The 21,075-nt window shown below is 35.3% G+C and overlaps 1 protein-coding gene across 4 annotated transcripts in view; it reads left to right on the forward strand.

Moving 5' to 3' along the window:
• The window catches only part of NAV3 (neuron navigator 3), a 302,837-nt gene that overhangs the window by 132,771 nt on the left and 148,991 nt on the right, over positions 1-21,075 (forward strand). For all 4 annotated transcript variants that reach the window (XM_039838902.1, XM_039838904.1, XM_039838903.1 and 1 more), the window contains 2 exons: positions 3,968-4,994; positions 16,963-17,078. In XM_039838902.1, the coding sequence (XP_039694836.1) occupies positions 3,968-4,994; positions 16,963-17,078 (1,143 nt within the window). The remainder of the gene's footprint in view (positions 1-3,967; positions 4,995-16,962; positions 17,079-21,075) is intronic.

Consider the following 21,075-nt stretch of genomic DNA (forward strand, 5'->3'; position numbering starts at 1 on the left):
AGGTTCCAGAAGCTCAAAGAGCGAAAAACATTAATGCTGCACAGCTATGGAACATTAAACAAATGTAGCCAACTTGGGTACTGTCATAAGAAACAACTCTTTAAAACTGATACTGTCAGCAATTGCCATGATTTCTGAGTCTGTTAAAACTTTGCTACTCAAAACATGGTCTGTGATCAGCAGCTTCCACATTATCTGGAAGATTGTTAGCAATGCAGAATCTCAGGGACAACTGCAGATCTGCTGAATCATGTGTGATGGGCATTCAGTAGGATGCCAGGTGACTTACGTGCACAGTTAGGTTTAAGAACCACTATGTTAAACACTTAGAATACAAGACATTCTAAGACAATGATGGAGCTTGGGCACTAAGGTTGCACAATGTGAGATCAAATCTCAGCTCCACCACATACTCCTCACTAACTGTGCCCCAGTAAATGAATTGTTTAGGCTCTCAGGGCTTTGGTTTCCACAAATATGAGTTAGCAGTTCCCACCTCATCAAGTTATTGTGAACACTAATGTGAGATAATGCAGTTAAGGAACCTTCAGTAATGTGCCAGTTAGCATTATTATATTTGTTGTAATTATTAATATTTTCATTATAGAGTAAGAATTTTCACAAATAACTTTTGAGAGCAATGTAAAAAAAAAGTGAAGATGAGTTCAATATGATACCATCATATTCCTCTTAACAGTATCCACGGCAAACTACCCTTTGACTTTGGGGGAGGGGATGTTCTGTGTTTCTCTCCAACTCTGTGTCCCAATATCTGTATGTACTTATTTTTAATTTTTATTTATTTATTTTTTAATGTTTTAATGTCACCACATATTTGACCCCTTTTACCCCGTCTGCCTCCCTCTCTTCCACCATTTTCTTTCCCACTTCCTACTCATTTAATATTTAATATATGCCATTCATCATTTATGAGTCTACTTTCTTTCCTCTGACTAGATTATATGGTGTCCTGGAGTTTCTTGCATAGACTAGCTACTCAGTAAATATTAACAGATGGTGTACATGGATTCAAATCCTAAAGATTGTAGAAACCAAATAGCATTAATATTGCTGGAAACAGTAAAAAATAGAGCTATATATGTTGGACAAAAATCAACAAAACATTGAGGTCACTATACGAAATGCATGGGAATATACACAGTTCACTGAACTTGGGAAAATTCATTTAGTTTGGTGGTGTTCTTAGTTTCCAATTGAATCTAGGCAATTGAGAAATAAAGTTCACCTGATACAATTCTATTAAGGGCATTAATTTAATGAGCACTATTTTCTATGTTTCTTTATTCAAGGAATAATATAATTAATGAGCCATTGAATTTATCCTTATACATTTGAGAAATAATATAATATAGTGATTGATAGAATTAGAATTCAAGCTAAGTTCAGTTCTCAGTTTTATCTCTTACAAATTGTATAACTTTCATCAAACTGCTTAACTTCTCTCTTTGCGTCTCATTTTCCTTGAGTGTCAAATGTGGGTAGTAATGAAAACTTTGTCATTTGTTCGGAAGATTAAGTTAATATATGTCAAATATTTAGTTCAGTGCCTGTCTCATAGTAGGCGCTATGTGCATGGTACAAATCTATGATTAATTCAGGTATGATCTTTACTCTCCTAGAATGTACAGTGGTAGAGGAAGAAACAGGCAATTACAACAGAGTTATAATGGTTATAATAAAGGTTATAATAAGCTAAGGAAGAATGCAGAGAAGTAACCTGATCTAGACTTGATACTAGGATAGTCAGAGGTGGCAGTGGGGATGATGTTTTTGTTTTTTGTTTTTCATTTTTTTTTCTCCAGAGGAAGTGACTCAAGTCAAACTCAAGACTTGACCAATCAATAGGAGTCATTCTGAAGAAATATTTGATAGGCGTTTCTACCTGTAGGTAGTTGATGTGCTCTATCTGCTACTGAGAATGATTCAAATTATGATGCAATGTTATCAGTCTCTGAAAGGGATCTGTTAGTGAAATAAATTTGGAACTACCTGTACTGAAACAGATAAAAGTAGAGATTGACATCTATTCACAAGGAGTGAGCATATTTGAGATATTGGATATATTGAAGCTTGTTGGATTTGTTCATCTTAAATTAGTCAATACCCCCACTGTTTTTCAGAGCACCTTAGTGTTTGAATATAAACCTAATGGATTTCTACAAATATTCTAGCAATGGACACAATCGTGGAATTTACATATATTAAAAAATAATTTATCATCATAGTAATTAAAATTTAAATATACCATGCAAGGATTTTGACATTTTGGTGATCACTACATTTTAATCTACAGTATCTACATTTAGTCTTATATTAATTTTTGCCAGTTGAAATGTGGAATTGTAGAAAAGTAATGAGATTAGAAGTCAATATACCAATATAACAATAAACAAATTGATATACCAATTTGTTTAAGAAAATTTAATAGAAGATACATTTATCCATACTATTATTATTGTTAATGTATGTTTCACAATTATATATTTTAGGCAAACTTATTTAAAATGAGTAAGACTAGCATATTGTACTAACTGGCTTAATTGCATATTGTTTATCATGCATTTTCATGTCTTCAAAGAAAACATTTTAAAGTGAAAGCATTATACTTTTATATTTATGAATTTAATGAAATGTAATGGGCTCTAATTCCTGAATATTATGGAAAGGATATTCTATAAAATATTTCCTTTGGGCGTTTCATCAAAAACAGCTTTGCACCTATTTGTCAATATCTAGTATGTTAATAGTACCAAATGATGCCTCTTTTACATGAATATCAAATTTAATAATTTATTCCACCTCATAAAAAAAAAAAAAGGACTATGATAGAAGAAGACATTTATGGTAAAAGAAAGTTAAAGTAAATGACTTGACCAGATTTATACAGCTCCCAAACAATAGCATTTATTGAAGTATTTTACTCCAGACTCAGTTCCTTTTTTATTCTATACCATGTTATAAAATCTTTTTTCAATTTAGTTTTCCATGCTTTAAAATAAGGCTTGTAATCAGACATTAATCAGTGCTAGAACAATCATATAAAAATCATATCATAATGAGATTGCTGAGGAGAAATTAGTGTATTGTAAAGTACCTATATGGCAAAGGCCATATTTTCTTATGGCCCTCAAAAAGTAGCTAAATTTTTAATTAGAATTTAAAGTTTGTTCATACCTACTGGAGGCTGTAGATATGCTAGTTAAGAACACAAGATCTGAATTCAATTCAAATTCAGGCTAGCTGACCTTGAACAAGTTATGTAGGTTTTTTTTTTTTGCCTCATTTTTCTTAATTTGTAAAATGAGGATGATTATATTAATACATACTTTGCAGGGTTGTTATAAGGATTATATATTATACATAATATATGTGCACATATTATATATTTATATTTTTAGAGTATCTGACCCATATAAGCATAAATTTCAATGATTCTTTTATACAAATGAAAATAAACAATATTAACAAAAATCTAAGTCATGATTCATAAGCATATTTAATCAGATAACAATAAGCTAGGCTCCCTATAAGTTAAAGCAATTTCTCAATATTCATTATACAACATATATTTATAAGGCTATGTAGAATATCAGTTGGCTGCTATGAGCTTCAGCAGTAATCAGAAAAAATACAAAGAATTGCTTAGAGGAGGAATAGTGTTTTTTATTCATCTTCAGATATTTGTGACTAGCGAAGTTTATTTGGGTAAGAGTAATTTTAGAAGGGAAAATAAAGCAAGTCTTTTTCCAAAAATCAATGCCTCTCAGACATGTTTTGATATACAGTACAAAAACAACCACACCACATAAATGACTGATGCCACACAGCATGTCTGTTTGAAGTTCACAGGAAAAATACTTCTATCTATAGTTAGAAGTACTCAGTGGTGTGATGTAAATGATCAAAAGTAATCAGCCTTTTCTTTATTTCTTTTCTTGATGTCCAGATTCCTCCAGAGGACCTCAACCATCCTCAGGTGTAAATGGTAACATGCAGCCCCCCGGCACTGCTGGGCAGCCCCCTGCCTCTGCTATCCCTTCTCCAAGTGCCAGCAAACCCTGGCGCAGCAAGTCCATGAATGTCAAGCACAGTGCCACCTCTACCATGCTGACCGTAAAGCAGTCGAGCCCAGCCACCTCTCCCACACCACCTGCAGACAGACTGAAGCCCCCTGTCGCAGAAGGGGTCAAAACCGCTCCCTCGGGACAGAAATCCATGCTTGAAAAATTCAAGCTGGTCAATGCCCGGACTACTTTACGACCCCCGCAGTCTCCCAGTTCAGGACCCAGCGATGGGGGAAAGGATGACGATGCCTTTTCTGAATCTGGGGAAATGGAAGGTTTTAACAGTGGGGTGAATAGTGGTGGCTCAACAAATAGCAGCCCCAAAGTGTCACCTAAATTAGCCCCTCCAAAAGCTGGAAGTAAAAATCTCAGCAATAAAAAGTCTTTACTACAGCCAAAGGAAAAAGAGGAAAAGAACAGGGACAAAAATAAAGTTTGCACTGAAAAACCAGTCAAAGATGAAAAGGACCAGATGACAGAGACAGCTCCAAAAAAGACTTCTAAAATCGCAAGCTTGATCCCAAAGGGCAGCAAGACGACTACAGCCAAGAAAGAAAGCTTAATCCCATCTTCCAGTGGGATTCCAAAACCGGGCTCAAAGGTGCCAACAGCAAAACAAACCATCTCACCAGGCAGCACAGCAAGCAAAGAGTCTGAAAAATTCAGGACTACCAAGGGAAGCCCTTCCCAGTCCTTATCCAAGCCCATAACCACTGAGAAAGCAAGCACATCTCTTTGTCCTGCTCTTTCGGAAGGAAGGGAAGCCAGCCAAGCTTCTCCCGCTGGTTCTTGTGCTGGGCTGGTGGCACAGGGCAGTGGGCAGGCCACGGGAAATGGTGCTGTCCAACTCCCTCAACAGCAGCAGCACAGCCACCCGAATACTGCCACGGTGGCTCCATTCATTTATAGGTAAGGTGGCCTCCATCCATCCAACCACAGTTGTAAACATTTACAGGTCTGCACACTCAGAGTATAAGAACAGAGGTTACCAAAACCACGTTTACAAAGTCGTTTTGGAACAATGTTTCAATCTGAAGTTAGAGAACTAGAATTTAAGGTTTCAAGAAAAAACTTCCAATATATTGTAGTTCTTCCCTCTCCTCAACTTGAGGCCTTCAAAACGTACCTTAGTTGTCAAAAGCAAAATAGGGTCTAGATGCCATGACTTTCTCCTGTATTTATTACTGCTACTACTACCACTATTATTTTCATTATTAATCTTTTAAGATTGTTCTCAGTATTGTAGAGTTTACAGATACTTTTGTTCTCACCCATAAGAGAGTATTTCATAAAAGGGTGGGCTCCAGAATCAGACAAATAGGGATTTAATGCCCAGCTCTGCCACTTGCCAGTTGTATGACTTTGGACAGTTATTTAAATCTCTGCCTCATTTTCTTCAGCTGTCAAATAGGAACAATAGTATGTACCTTGTAGGGCTGGGGAAAATAACAAAGTAATGCATATAAAATATTTACTCTATATCCTGGCACATTGTAAAAGTTCAGTAAGTGTTCTTTGTAAGGCATTGTTTTCCCAACATAGAATTTATATTAATTTCCCATAGCGAGGCATAAGTTTCTAAGCAAAAATAACCTATTCAATTATTATATTTGTACTTTATTTTTAATTCGTTTTTGCATTCTATGATTTTGTTTTGTTTTACGTGTATTAAATATATATTTTTAAAAATATATACTATACAGTTATAAAAATAGCACATTTTACCTGTTATTCTGAGGTTCGTTTTAATCAGTTAGAAATATGTCGGTCACTGCTGCATCTCCATTTTTATTCACTGTTTGAAGAGGTAGCCTAGAGAGGAATTCTGTCTGTCCTTTAGCAGGTTGGCAATTCAGCAACAGGAAAAAATATTCTGAACAGGAAGCAGGATATGCTACAATTAAGAAAGTGTCAAGATTATATAGTTTAAAAATTTATTAAGTTTATTAAATACATGCTTTTTTAAGTAAAGAAAGTAAAGTGTTTTTTCCTTAGGTGTTATAGACACAACAAAACAATTTTATAGTATAGTGTAAGAACAGAGATTACCAAAACCATGTTTGCCTATTCAAGGTAGAATAGTCAATATTCAAGTTTTTTTAACTGTTAGTAAAAGACACTTTTATCATAGAGTCATGTCATTTGGATTATGTGACCCCTGATGTCCTTTTGACTCTGACTGTTTCAACCCTTTTTGAGAATCTTTCTTCCAAAATTCTTGACAGACTTTTTAGAGTTGCTAATTATTTGATAATATAATAGTAATAACTTACAGTTTTATAACAGTATTATCATTGTTGAGTGCTTACTTATTGTAAATCTCTGCTACAAGATTTACAAATTATCAATTTAGAGTAATTTTCTAAATTATAAAATTAGATCTCAAGGTCAGTATTTCAATATTCTATATTCAAGAGCTGAAGAAGCAGAGATTTCAAGTCAGATTAGCAATAATCTTTTATAGTCACAGAACTAGTAGTTTGCCTTTGAACTCAAATCTGCCTGTCTACAGCATGCCCTCCTTTCCGTATCGGTTCTTTCTGCTGGTATAAAAATAAGAGGTACTATTACTGGGAAGATTATAGATGGGAAAATGTCAATGGTAGATTAGTAAAATTCTCAGAACTCATTTACAATGGGAAATGCTTAATTGCTTTTAAGTAGTATAAATTTAAAATGTATGTATATATAAACATACATCTATTTGATATTTAAAGATAAATAACCTCTATGTAATGGAAAGCTATGGCTGATGGAGATTGTTTTTCTCTTTTCTCAGCTCACTTATAGGTCATGCTTGGTTATTAATGATTCCTTCTGGGTCTCTAATATACACTTTATAATACTTTCTTGCAAATCGAATGTTCAGAGTCCTAAAAATATAATGTTCAGTTCTGGAAGTTAATGGATTTCATATTAGTCCTGCTTCCTATAAATGCAAGGATAGTGTATATTTAGTTCTTATAACTCATTTATCACTAAAACGTGGTAAAAGTAGTTTTGAATTTGGTATATCTTTATTCATTTAATGAGTAGATATAACTGAGATCCAAGGAGAAAATTTTAAGAAAGAAAATTTTAATTCAGTGTAAGTAGTTCTCAATAATTAGACCTATCTGAATGGAATAGGCTGTATCTTGAAGTGTTAAGATATTTAACTGGAGGTATTTAACAAGTGGTAGAATGACCAACGCTTTTTCATATATGTACTCATCACTCATTTTGTAAACCCGTGTCATAAGAGATACAAAGATTTTCTTTTTAAGTCGCTAACCTCTATTGGAGATAAAAAATAATATACTTTAAAAATTTTTAAATTTAAAAATCATTGCTGTTTGGAAGTATATGCAACATATAGAAATAATGTAAAAGAAAGAGTTTTCCTGAGTCTTAGATGAGGATGGAGTCAATGCATCACAGAGGAGATAAGATAAAAGATGAGACTTAAAGGATGAGTCAGAATTTGACAGGTAAAAAGAAGAATGTTGTGACATCTTCCAAACTTGACATTTTATAATTTTACAATTCAAGCGTGATGGAAAAATATAATAGGGAAATAATGAGCTGCCATGCAAATGCTAGTATGCTAGTAATTAAAACTACAGAGACTAAAGGTGAGGATGCAAGATTACTTGAATGGGAGACTAAGAAAAAATTTGGAAAGAATCCATGTTTTGTTTTCCTTTGATTACCACCTCCCCATATATCGAGTACTATTGGCTCTTCCTTCAATCATCATTTCTTTGCATTTCTACCCCCTCTCTCCTGGTCCAACAATGCCACTACCAATTCTCACCTAGTTTCCAATGACTCTTCCAGCTTCCACTGTTAGCCCTTTCTGATATCATTATTTATACAGCAGAGACTCTAAACGTCTAAAAGTATAAATTTTATATGTCATTCCAATTCATGAGATCATCTATTGGATTTCTAGTACTCTTAAACAATAAAACAACCCATTACCAAGACCTACAAAGAGCTTCATAATCTGACCCTCTCTCTAATCTTCAAGTCACACCCTCACCGCTCCCTGCCTAGCACACTGAACCCATGCCTCCCTTCTGCTTCTCAAACAAACTTGTCCTGCTTTGGAACCTTTGCCATAGATGTCCTTTCTGCCTATAATGACCCTTTCAGATCACGGCAGGCTCCTTCTCATCTGATCTCTTCTAACATGCTACCTCTTCACAAAAGCTGTCTCCAGCCATCTAGTCCAAAAGAACATCCACCATGTCTTTTGACAAAATTATACCCCATTATCTCTTGTATTTTATTCATTGAGTTTATCACTATTGCATTCCTCTTATTAACAAGTATGATTTCAGCCACCTCTGACTGTAATGTAAGCTCATTGAGAACCAGAGTCTCTTCTCTTTTATTTGGTAGCATGACTGCCCAGAACAGAACCTATCCATAGTAGTCACCAAATGAAAATTGCTGGAGGAAACACCATCATCCTGAGATAAACTCACCTGCTATAGACGAATAGAGAAACTGCCAAAATGTACAATGGAATAGGAAAAAATTTGAAGGCTCTTTCTATAAATGGGAGAGTTTAATTGAAATCTAAACAGCTTTAATTATATAAAGAATGAAATCATACTGTCTCTTCAGGATATTTATTGACTTCTTTTCTTCTTTCAACACTACCTATTAACACTTATGCATAAGGCATCAAGGATAGAGTGAAATATCATAATCTTATCTATCATTTTCATTCCATTGTTCACAATATAGTATGCAAGAAGCTAACTAAAAGATAACTGCAAAATGAAATGGAAGGTTTAAAGCTCCCCAGAAGTGAACCAGATTTGGTACATTAAGACCAAAAAAGTGAAAAATGACTTTTAGCTCATGGAATCGGGGAAAGTGGCATTTAAGATAAGTAGAACTTCAGCATGCAGAGATGAAGGGGCTAGGAAAGAAAACATAAGTCTGAAGGAACCATAGAAAAAGGTAAACACAAGATAGGTAGAGTGGTTGGTGAGTAGATCAGTATTCTTTGAAAATGAAAATTGATTGGAGCCTGATTGTAGTAGAAATTCTTCAATATCAGAAAACTGGACTCTGTGTATGTGTCTTTGGGTGTATATGCACACATGTGCATATGAGCATGTGTGTATAAAGCATGATGAGGAAAATTACTATGTTTTCAATGTGTAAAATGGACTATTAGTGGGAGAGGTCAAGGTGGGATAAACCACATTCAAAGGCTAGATGAAGGAGAAAGTTACTGACTTTTGGAGGTAGCTTTCTTAAGTCTTGCATTAAAAGTCCCAATTATATGAAATAAAGAAAAAGAAAGAAGAGCATAGTTAAAGAAAAAATTGCCTAATTTTCATTGTTTCTCTTATTTCTTAGTGTCTACACTTCATGCTGTATTTTTCAACATTGCCTTTCTTGTCTTAAGTTCAAAACTTGTTACCTTAACTTTTTTAGACCATCCAAAAAATGCCTTCCCTCTTCCTGTGAGTCATTTGTCTTCCATTGATTTTGTGTTCATTATTTTAAAGCTATATTCCTCATACTTGCAAAAATATGTGAAGTAAAATAGTGAAGTGAAAATTAGTTAATTAAGAAGAAAAGAGACCTGTACATTTTTTCCTGAACTGCAATCTTTTTAGCAGCCCCTAACAAAATTTCAAAATACTTATTAACAAGATTCATAACTTAACTCTTTTTAGGTCTATATTTTTTTTCTTTTTTTTTGAGTTTTTGACTATTTGTAGTAAATGCCAAGAAAACAGGCATTGGACATAAAGCAAATTCCTAAAGGCAAAGAAGGCAGAACCAGGAGTATGGGCAATTTGCAAAAAACAAAAACAAAAACAAAGACAAACAAACAAACGCAAGCAAACAAAACACAATTCTTAGATGAGGCATGGCAATGTTATATAGAGAAGAAAATCATGTTTTTTAAACTCATTAATTAAATATAAGCAGAGACCCTTTATACTTGATTTGTAAAATTAGTTCAAGAAAGTCAGAATTTAGAGGTTTTCTTTCTTTTGATGTATGATATCTTAAGTAACAACTTCATGGGTTCTCACAAGAGGTTTTTGTTGTAACAAGTTTTTGTGAGATTTCAGATTCGCCTGGAAGTGACATGGGAAATTGACAATTGTACTATGCTCTAAAAGGCAAAGAATGTAAAACATTAGCTTTGAAGATGCTTACTCACATGGTTTTAAGTTTGGCTTATTTGTTGAACCAATAGATTGTGTAGAGGATGTGTGAGTTTACAAAGATTGAAATGTAGACCATATAACTGTTATGCACATAAAGCTTTTGTAAACCCTGCAACTACTACTGCAGATTATGCTGCAATTGTGATTTTATGTGAACTGAGCATAATTGGTCATCAGCACAAAAAGCTTATTGAATGCTTGCTTTGTGAGCTAAAATTTGCTTGGCTTGATATATATCTGTGCATCAGGTAGCAGTTTAAGCTCCCTCACACAGCAATATTTTTAAGATGGAATACAGAGACACTTCTAGAAGAGGGCTTGTTGTATAGAACACTGCTATGAGTTAGCATTCTCTCAGCATAGAAGCTTTATAAACTACTCTATCTGTACTTGGCTTACAAGGTTTACTGCCAGATTGCCTAATCAAACCATTGCCATTTTTCTTTTTACATTTTATTTTTCTTTGGAAAGAAAATTTAACTTACAGAAAATTTCCAGAATAGTACAAGGACTCTCATATACATTTAATTCATTGCATGCAGTTGTCACGTCCCTCAGTCTGGAATGGTTCTTCAGTTTTCTTCTTAATTTTCATGACATCGATATGTCGAAGGCAGGCATTTTGTAAAACAGTTTTTAATTTGGGTTTGTCTAATACTTTCTCATGATTAGACCCATATTATAGAGATTTTTTGGTCTGGAATGTCACAAAAATAATGCTCTTTTTTCTCATTACATCCTATTAGGTGTCATTCAATAGTGATGGTTCTCATTTTGTTGGTGTTAAATTTGATCACTTGATTAAGATAATGTCTGCCATGGTTTTCCACTCTAGAGTTACTTTACCCCATTTTTATTTAATAAGTATTTTTGTGGGAACTATTTTGAGACTGTGTAAATAATCTGTTCCTTAATATGCTTTTACCAATAGATTTTAGCATCCATTGAAGTTTCTTGCCTGAATTAATAATTTACTCCAATGGATGTCAATTGATTTCTAATTTGATTACTCCTTCTACATTTATGCCCTGGCATTCTACTTTAAGAAAAAGATTTCTCTTTTCCTCTCTCTCTTTAAATTGTGTAGACTAATGAATTACTATTGTATTCAATGGAATATAGTTCACTGATATGACTATTTTGATGTTAAAATTTTCCAAGATTTGGCCACTAAAAGAGCCTTTAAGCTGACTTCTTCCCCATTATTTTCTGAGAACTTCCTTTCTTTTTGGCTGAAGGTGTTCCTAGGTGATCTTGTACTCTCACTGCCTTGTTTCAGCTTTTAGTTAAGGAGACCTGATTTCTATTTGTGGAGAGTGATATTTAGAAACCAAGATCTCACTGCTCCCAAGTTTTTCTAAATGGTAAAATATATGAAGGTGCACATACACACACTTTTATATCATTATTTATCTCAATATCTATTATTACATATAAATATTATTGTATCTGGCCTGGCCCCTGGCTGTCAGCTGTCTGCTCTCCTACCAGAAAGGAGAGAAGCAAGCAAGCTCATTGCAGGTTATGGAAAGATATTTGCTTTCTTTCTCTTCTGTAAAACAGAAACTGTAAGACCGTTAGTTAATATTGTTGACTCAAACCAGTTCTATTTGTATCAACATTTACAACTATAATCATGTCAAGACGAATCCATAAGAAGATATATATTTTAATAAAAATCAATATGCAAACCCATATTTACGAAATTGGGAATTTGAAGATTGGTAGTATCTAGGATTTATTGCTGAGTTGCTTTAAATGGCATATATAATAGATAGTAAAGAGTAAAATTTAGGATAGACTAGTGGGTATTGTCACATTCAAATATTGTCTGTTATTAGTTACTGAGCTATCTGTCAACTAAGGGGACTTGAAATGCAATAAAATACTCAGTGTCCAGAGGCATTTTAATGAAGTTAAACTGTAGGGTAGTGGTTAATAGAATAGTATTTACAGTTACCCAGTTTTAAGTATGGGTTAAGTATCTACCAGCTTGTTATGAAGGTCAAAATATTAAACCTCTAGAAGCCTTAATTTATCTATAACACTTACATCATAGGTTTCTTAATCCATTTGGGCTGCTATAACAAAAATGCCATTACCTGATTGGCTTAAACAATGAACATTTATTTCTCACAGTTCTGGAGGTTGGGAATTCCAAGACCAAGACTCTGGCAGATTTGATATCTGGTGAAAGCCTGCTTCCTGACTCATGGGTGACCATCTTCACACATGGTGAAAGAGACAGGGAGTTCTTTTATTGTCTATTTTTATAAATCACTCCTATGACCTAATCACCTCCCAAAGGCCTCACCTTCAAATACCATTACACTGAGGGTTAGGTCTCAACATATGAATTTGGATGGGGGGTGGGGCAAACATTTAATCCATAGCAACAGGATTGTTGTGAAGTTTGAGTGATATGCCATAAGTAAAACATTAAACATAGTATTTGGCACATAGTAAGTGCACAAAAATGGGAAATAGCTTTTGTGCTCATCATTGGTGAAGTCTAGACTTTTAACTACTGCAGCTCTTACTAATGGACACTAGCATTGAAGGCCTGGCTTACTAGAACTCTAAATTACATGGCATATTTGCAGTGCTGTATCAGATAGTTTCATCAGGTATTTGCAGCATGTTGATAATGTTGTAAATGCCTGGTGAGAGCGTGTGCACAGGACTGTGTTGAAGGAACATCATGATACTCATTTGTTCTTTTCCAGTAAAGATGAGGGACATGCAATGTCAGTTTATGTGGGAACAGTGAATGATGCCACTGCAAGAAGTCAAAATGTACCTTTTGATTAGAGAATGCTATTGATTCTGAAATCTACATAAATCATTTCATGAATCAATCCCCAAAACTTTTATTTTACTAGAATGCATGCACAAAAATAGAGGACATGTTGGGAGTCTCCAGATGTCTAAATTTCTTTGATCATGTATGTAAATGTTAAATTTTCACCAGTTAGCATTGATTATAACTCTAGAGATTGGAGTTAAAATCTGATTCCATATAATGAGGTGGAAGTCCTGGAGAAATGGATGGCTCATAACATATGTAGAGCAGAGATCTGGACCTGTTTAGATGTCTACACAAACCAAAGATGACTTCTAAATCCTTTTTATAATTATTTGAAGTTTATCTTCTCCATGTTCCTTTCCTTGATTAGTCTATTTTGCTATCTTCGCAAATATAGGTAACTCATATAGGGAATACCATGGAAAATACACTAAAGGCCTTAAGGTAAATAAAACTGGCTCTTGTGACTGCAACTAAAAAGATATTAAAGGGTGAATCAGCCAGAAGTATGCATTGCAACATTAAAAAATAAAGCAATGGCTTCTAAAACAAGACTGAGGTGTCATAAGCTTGAATACATTCAGAAAAAAGTGTCTCGAGCAGGGGAATGGGGACTTAGCTGCTGGAATTGAGTACCAGGATTCATATATTAGAGAAAGTAGCCACTGTCAGCTCTTGAGGAATAGTTTTTTTTTTTTTTAATTTTATTTATTTTTAAAATTTTAATTAGTTTTAAGTATACAGTACATTAGTTAGACATCTATATAGTTCGTAAAATGACTCCCCCAATTGCTCCCTCCCTCCACTGACCCTCCACCTAGACAATGTATTAATGCTAATTGCATTCCCTATGCTGTACAGCTCATTCCCGTGACCATCCATTAGCTACTAATTTCTACTTCTTTAACTCTTTTCTGCATTCTCCCGATCCCCCAAACTCCCCTCCCCTCTGGCCGTCACCAAATTGTCCACTATATTTGTGAATCTGTTTTTGATTAGTTTGTTCTTTTTATTCCTTAAATTCTGCATATAAGTGAAATCATATAGTGTTTACCTTTCTTTGTCTGACTTAAATACCTTCTGGGTCCATCAAAGCAATATCTTTTTCCATCCTTTTCCTTTTCATTTGTAGGGGTCTTGTTTTCTTATCCTTTCAGTCACTCTATCTTTTGGTTGGAACATTTAATTCTTTTCCATTTAAGGTACTTATTGGTAGGAATGTAGTTGTTACCATTTTTTATTCCTGTTTTTGATACATGTTTTTTCTTCTTAAAGTCCCTCCAACATTTCCTGTAATACTAGCTTAGTGGTGATAAATTCCTTTAGCTTATTTTTGTCTGGGAAGCTCTTTATCTGTCCTTCAATTCTAAATGATAGCTTTGCCGGATAAATTATTCTTGGTTATAGATCCTGGGTCTTCATCCTGTTGAATATTTTTTGCCAAGCCCTTCTGTCCTGCATAATTACTTTTGAGAAATCAGCTGCCAGTCTTATGGGTGTTCCCTTATAAGTAATTATTTCTTTTTCTCTTGCTGCTTTTAATATTTTTTCTTTGTATTTAAACTTTAGCATTTTAATTACGACCTTAAATTCTGCATATAAGTGAAATCATATAGTGTTTACCTTTCTCTGTCTGACTTAAATACCTCCTGGATCCATCAAAGCAATATCTTTTTCCATCCTTTTCCTTTTCATTTGTAGGGGTCTTGTTTTCTTATCCTTTCACCACTCTATCTTTTGGAATTCTCTGAGCTTCCTGGGGTTTTATGTCCATTTCCTTCACCAAGTTAGGGAAATTTTCTATCATTATTTCTTCAAACAGCTGTTCAACATCTTGATTTTTTTCTGTTATGCTTATCAGATGAATATTTGGAGCCTTAATAGTGTTCCATATCCTCCTTAAATTATTTTTATAGTCTCGACATCTTTTTTCTTGCCATTCTGATTGAGTGTCCCAATTGGCTTTCCTGTCCTCTAGATAGGGCATGTGATCCTCTTCTTTATTCACTTTGTTTATTCCTTTGTTTATTCCATTTAATATACTTCTCATCTCAGTATGTTCTCCATTTCAGATTGGTTCCCTTTTATAATTTCCATTTCCATTTTTATCTCTTTGTTGGAGTTCTCTACACTTCCCAAAAGTTCATTGAGCATCTTTATAACTAGTGTTTTGAACTCTGCATCTGTTAGATTACTTGACTCCATTATATCTGGATCTCTCTTCGGTTCTGTCATATGGTTTCTGCTTCTTTGTCTTCCCATTTTGGCTGCCTCTCCGTGTCTCTTTCTATGTACTAAGTAAAGCTCCTAAGTCTCCCGGTCTTATTAATGTGGCTTTGTGAAGTAGGTGTCCAGTGGCACAGTCCTGAGAGGGGTTCAACTGCAGGCCGAATTTAGCCCAAGCCTCTATCCCTGTGGGGCCACCTGTTAAGATTCAGCAAGCAATCCACAGATGCTGTGCTTATAGTTGCCTCAAAAGGCCACACCAGAAACTAAGACCAGTTGCCTCCACCAGTGTGAGTCTCAGCAAGGAGCACCAGACTCACTGAGAATACACCTGGATGTGGCTTGGGTAGAGCCCAAGTTGAAGGAGGCAGGGTTTCAGGGAATCCTCTGGGCGGAGCGACCTCTGTTATCTAGTTCGATGACATCATGGCTATGGTGGCGCTGTGTCCAGTGCACTGGTAGGGGGAAGGGCTCAACAGGGAACAATGGATACCGTAGGCCCTTGTGTACCAAGCTAGTCTCGCTTAGGCCTTCACTCCGACAATGTCTCCCTGTAAGTCCCTGGTGCTCCCTGCGTGCAGCCTAATGGGCACTGGTGCTCAGAGCAAGCAGGTCCATTACTGTGAAAATCCGCTCCCGGACACAGCCCCTTTAAGAGGTGTCTGCCGCTGCCGCTGCTGCAGCCTCCATCTCAGCCGCTTGGAACCGGGCAGCCCTGCATCCTCACCCTGTCTTACCTTCTGCCATTGTAGGGTGCTTTCTTAGATTTCTCCCTAGTTATATGGCTTGTTCATTTAGATCCTAGGTGATTTTCCTTGCTGCTACTCCTCGTTTCTGTCACGACTTTGATTTGGTCGCCAGAGGGATGAACAGAGCCTCTACCATCTACGCCATTTTTTCTTTCTCCTGAAGAATAGTTTTTCAGTTGTTTGTTTGCAGCAAAGCAAAATCTCAACTCCCAAAATACATTCTGAATGCTCTTGCTTCATACAGATTTTCCTAGAGGAAAATGCTGTGAATGTTTATAACTACCATGGCCACCAGCATTCAGATTCCTGTAACAGCTGTGGGTCTTGTTCTAATAAGAACCAGTTGGCCTTGGGTTTAGACAGCCATCTCAGAGAACTACTTAATGTGACTCAGCTTCTGTGAGATGTGAATACTGAGCCCGCATAACTATAGGCCAATCCTGGCTCATAGCCAGTTCACCAAGGCTCCATGGCTCTGAGCCTTCTTGGCAAGCAGCCAGTAAGCTTTCCCTGGGGTCTCCAATCTAACTACACACTCTCCATTTGAACTTCTTCAGCAAGTAATAAAAATCCTTAGAAAATGTCAAAAGATTTTTTCCCCCTTCATTCTTAGACAGCAGGCTAAGGAGCAGGTCAGGGAAGTACAGAGGCCCACAAGAAACAAGCCCAAGTAGAAGAATATAGTGGACTTTCTAGACCAAGTAGACTATAGTGGACATTAGAAGTGAGTGGAGAGGGGCAAGGAAATTCTGTAGACAGACAGCTTTGGAATGTCCCAGTCATAAAGAAATGCTTGCTTATCTTGATAGAAAGCTTTTAATATGCTGATTTCTTTTTATGCTAGAGAACTTTGATAAGTCACTGGTGACAGCATTGCTATTTGTTTCTGTCTTCTTGGTTAATTTCAGAGCACATTCAGAAAATGAAGGTACTTCTTTATCATCTGCTGACTCCTGTACCAGTCCTACTAAGATGGATTTATCATATAGTAAGACTGCTAAGCAGTGCCTAGAGGAGATCTCTGGTAAGTGACCTGATTGATGGGTAGGTCAAACCTTAGAATTTTTGTAACCTCTCCATAAGTCTTTTTACTAAAGCATATCTGTGTTATACTGTTTCTCCTAGGCATAAATGGACTGTGTACATCTCATGCTTCAGAGACTCTTAGATATTTGGCTATTCTGCTTAGGGTGATCTCTTTGTTGCTCTGTAAAGAATGGTAGTGCTTTCAGAGGCTGAGACTTTAAGTCATTATTGCCCTTGTCAAGTTGGGAATAATTGAAGAAATCCTAGAGAGTCTTCTACTGTTAATAAGGCAGCCATTGAATATATTTGGAGATTTAAAAAATATTAAGGATCAGGGGTCATGCACATTTTTCATGGCCAATCTAACCTTACTCTGTCTTCAATTCTGTACTATTTAGAACATTTCTACACAGTGGCTGCAAATGTATGTTCTAGAAAAAAAATCTAATATGGAACTATTTCTTAATAAATAAATCATGTAAGAAAAAAGACATATACATACAATGAGGGGAAAAAAAAAGACATATACCTACCCCAGACAAAGTTTGTCAGATATTTAAGTGTATGAACAGGATTCTCTGCTATTTTTCCTAGATTCCAGATAAGCCTAGGCATATATGGAAGGCCTTTGGAGTAATTTTATTATATATAGGTCTGTTTTCATGAGGAACTAAGTAAGCTCTTAGCAAAATATATTGCTCCTAAGTGGAGAGAGAGAGTTTAAGCACATTTTATCTTGGGAGTGCATGGGAATAGAAATATATTTGTTATTCCAAAAAGTTTCTGGCTCAGCCCTTGTATTTTCCAAAGAAAAAGAAACCTAAAATAATTGCTTAATTTAAAAAATTACTATAGTTCTCCAAAGATTCAAAGCATTGCTCTGAAGCTCATGAAAATAGCCATATGTCAGATTTGGGGGTTAAGAAACGTCTTACTTCGGAATACTTGAAACACTTTGGCACATTAGACATCACTGCCATACCCACCAGTGGGGATATTGACAGTGTGACAGCACAACATCCCAGGGGTTTATTTTGGAATTAACATCAGTGGTATCAGAGGTTTCAAGCGGCGATTAGAGTGGGCCAGTGCAGAGTGGGGTAGAAATGGTGATGCCAAACATAGCTATGGGGATGGAATTTGTAGATTTTTAAAAAATACTTGGGAGGACGTGTTAGCTTTTGCCCTGGTCGGAAAGATGATGCCTATCTGCATTGTGACTAGATATTTTTTAAACGTAGTGTGGCATAAGATGCATGTGTTTCATTTCTTTATTCATGAATGTCTTCAATTAGTATCAGTGTGCCTATAAAATACTAGAGCTCAAGTAAGTAAGGGAAAAATGCATTTAGTACAGTTCAAATGCTAATATGTGAATTTCACAAAGGAACATTTTTTTTCTGAAATGAATGTATCTTTTAGTATCTGATTAGATAAATGATTTATATTTGATTCTACAGTTTTTATTTTGTCTGCCACTTGATCTTTTTTTATATTTCAGGTTAATATTTTCATTTAATGTTCTGATGTTTTAATACTACTTAAAAATGAAATATAAGTTAGACTTTAACATAATATAATATTTGAATTTTTATTAGAGATATAATATTTTAGCAATAATTTATGTGGAATCATAGATTTGAGTCCATGATTTAGATAGAAATATAGTAAAAGAAAGAAAATAGCAAATATATGCTGAAATGAGGCTTATCTGATTTTGTCATTTCTACTATCGTTTGTTTAAAATTAGCCCGTAGTGGGGTAGTAAAAATTACTCTCAATGAAAACTTGAGGTTTTGTGAGAGAAACATGGTTTTTATTTATTATTAGTATGCTATAATTTGAGTACCATAATCTGAGAAATCTGGATGAGGGTACACCGGTGACCAGGGATGAGAGGATGACTAGCATACCCTAGCCTTTTTTTAATGATCTTGTCTTTTCATCCCTCCTGAGCTACTTACTCTCATGGTCATAACCTAGATCTAGGCATCCTCAGAATCTGCAACTTCTCTTTTATATACTCCAGTTTTGCTGATTACAACCTCCTGTCTTTTCAGTGTTCTTCCTTTTATTCCCGGACTCCACCAGTGATTCTACTAGGATTTCCAATTCATTGATCCCACCACCTTTTACTGACCCTCACCAAACTCTACATATTCTTTCTGCCCTTATTACTCAGCTGAATTCCTGTGGTAACTGATTTGTGATTTTATTTTTGCATATACCCTTAACTCCCTTGCTTCTCTTTCACTTCATTGTACTCATTTGATGAAATCACAGACCTGGTTACATTCAACTCTCCACCTAGTCCATACCTGCAATGAATCAACCTGGAGAAAAATACATCACTTATTGCTGTGCCTCACTTCACCTTCATGACTATCAATCTCAAGTGAATATTTAAAGCTACCCGGAAATCATTCTCTATTTCTCTGGTCCATTTACTTTTCTTTGTACCTTTTATTTTCTTCTCAGTCCTACAATACAACCTCTCCTGTTCTTTCTCTTAACCAATGACCTTGAGGTTGACTTCACTGAAAAAATTAAAGCAGAAAGAAAAGAAATTTGCAAACCTGCCATGACATCTACTTATCTAAGTGCAGCACTTAAGCCCATTTTCTCTGCCTTTCCTTGGATTACATTCTCTCCTACCTCTTTAATATTTCTCTCTCCACCAAATCATTCTCTATATCCCATAGGATGCTACCATCTCTCCAATATTAATTTTTTAAAAAAGTTTTCTTGACCCCTTTCACAGCTTTCCTTCTTTCTGATTTATTTTGTTGCTAGTACAGATACTACAGTCTAGCTACTAGAGAAACCACAAACCACATAAGCATTTGAATGTGGCCCTACCTTAGACTAGCCCAGAGAGTATTCCTTCAAAGATAATATGAGATATGGGAAGAGAAATGTTCTAGGAAGTAGAAAACTTAATTCTGGCACTACCATTATTTAGCTGTTTGAATTGTTCTTTGCTTCCTGTTTTTGCAAAAACGACTATCATGGTGCTTAATAAATTCACAGGGTTATTGTGAGATATGGTTTCATTCTTTCATCTGTCTTTTCAGTAATCATCATCTGATACTTTATATATGCCAGATATGCCAAGCGTTGGGAAAACAAACATGACTAAGTCTTGAGTCCCGTGGAAGAATAAGAGAAAAGTCAACTTTAAAACTATAAATAGGAGCATTTTCTCAATCTATTGAGATTTTGCTTCCAGCAATTGTCACTTTGGCTCAAATAAACTCTTAAAAATTAAAAAAATAATAATAAAAATAAAACTACAAATAATTGAGTTACTAAACATGAACAACTCATTTAGCTGTGAAGAGTTATACAAGGTTTAAAAGACAGTCACACATATATATTTGTGGAATTCTAAATGGCAAAGAAATCATTGAATATTTCTCGAAGAAACAATTTCAGTGAAAATAACTTGGAAAAATTCCACTTACCTTATTTTCATTTGTTTCTTATCATAAAATTAGAATTTTTTCCTAAATTCATTGGAATCTTGGTAGCTCACAGGTTTTCTATAACCCAAAGTTTCAATGCTATTGCTATTGTTGAACTCTTATTGTTAATGGTTAGTGCGGGGATTAATTCTTTCTCACTCTCCAAGTGAGATAGCCTTAATGATATAGAACTCTGATGAAATGAGTGTTGACAGGATAAGATGCAGGTTTTGTGAATTTTTGAGGCCTATACAACTTTGGAGAGTCTAAAAATAAAACAAGAAGAAAAATATAAATAAAAATTATACACAGTGTTTAGGAAAGGGACTGAAACAAATGAAGAGTTCTGTATCTTAAGCACCGTTGGCTTCACCGTGAGCACCCCTTGGAGTCCTGGTGCAGTGTTGCTCGGTCAGCATCCGTTGCTAATCTGCTAATCACAGCACCTTGATTTACCTTTTGTGTGTGTGGCGGGGGTTAACCCTAGCTCCATCATTCTCTGATCATGTGGGTCCAGTGAAATTGACCCAA

This window comes from Pteropus medius, unplaced genomic scaffold, assembly GCF_902729225.1.
Source record: "Pteropus medius unplaced genomic scaffold, Ma_sr-lr_union100, whole genome shotgun sequence".
NCBI lineage: Eukaryota > Metazoa > Chordata > Mammalia > Chiroptera > Pteropodidae > Pteropus > Pteropus medius.